Source organism: Penaeus monodon, chromosome 29 (genome assembly GCF_015228065.2).
Source record: "Penaeus monodon isolate SGIC_2016 chromosome 29, NSTDA_Pmon_1, whole genome shotgun sequence".
NCBI classification, from domain to species: domain Eukaryota; kingdom Metazoa; phylum Arthropoda; class Malacostraca; order Decapoda; family Penaeidae; genus Penaeus; species Penaeus monodon.
In genome coordinates this window covers 2,260,987-2,261,612 of record NC_051414.1, presented here as the reverse complement: position 1 = coordinate 2,261,612, position 626 = coordinate 2,260,987, and the positions used below count along the sequence as shown (strand labels likewise).

The 626-nt window shown below is 37.9% G+C and overlaps 1 protein-coding gene across 1 annotated transcript in view; it reads right to left on the bottom strand.

The window, feature by feature from the left end:
• LOC119591619 (cytoplasmic dynein 2 heavy chain 1-like) overlaps positions 1-626 on the bottom strand; it is a 47,711-nt gene that overhangs the window by 14,258 nt on the left and 32,827 nt on the right. The window contains 1 exon segment of the mRNA XM_037940373.1: positions 509-602. Within this exon segment, the coding sequence (XP_037796301.1) occupies positions 509-602 (94 nt within the window).

The window sequence follows — 626 nt, the reverse complement described above, 5'->3', positions numbered from 1 at the left end:
CACACAATTCTTGTCTTTTGACTCTTCTCTCCTTCTAGTAAACATCCAGAACCATTTACCATTTATTAATTGCCTAAAGACACCAAAAATATGTAAACAGAAAAATCCTTCATAAAAAGGGATTTCTTAATCTTTGCTTCTGCTGATTTTATTCCTTCTTTTAAATTAACTTCGTTTAATTCATCATTGGGCATTACATTAGTTTCTGCTGTCCTTTTCTTACCCCATTCTTCATTTCTTATGTGTCTTTCATCTTCATTTGAAACATAATTTGAGGTCTGTTCTTACTTGAAAACCTTAATCTATATGTTCTCTAAAACCACTCCATCTCCTGCTTACTCAAGAGTTGGTCCACATTCACAACATTCTCCATAAACAGCTGCATACTGTGCAGAATACAAAACACTGAAAGGTCCCTCAAGTTGGTGGAATTTCAACATCACAGCTTATGGCACTAAGCCTATATCCTCATGCCTGTAATGTAGCACAGAGTGAAGGATTGCTTTACCTGGAGAATCACAAGGGCATTCTCAATGGACAGTTGGTCTGAAGGTAAACCCTCTGATTTCCACTGGAGCTGCTCACGCTCTGTGCTGGCAAACCTGTGTGGTGATAAGAGAATTCAG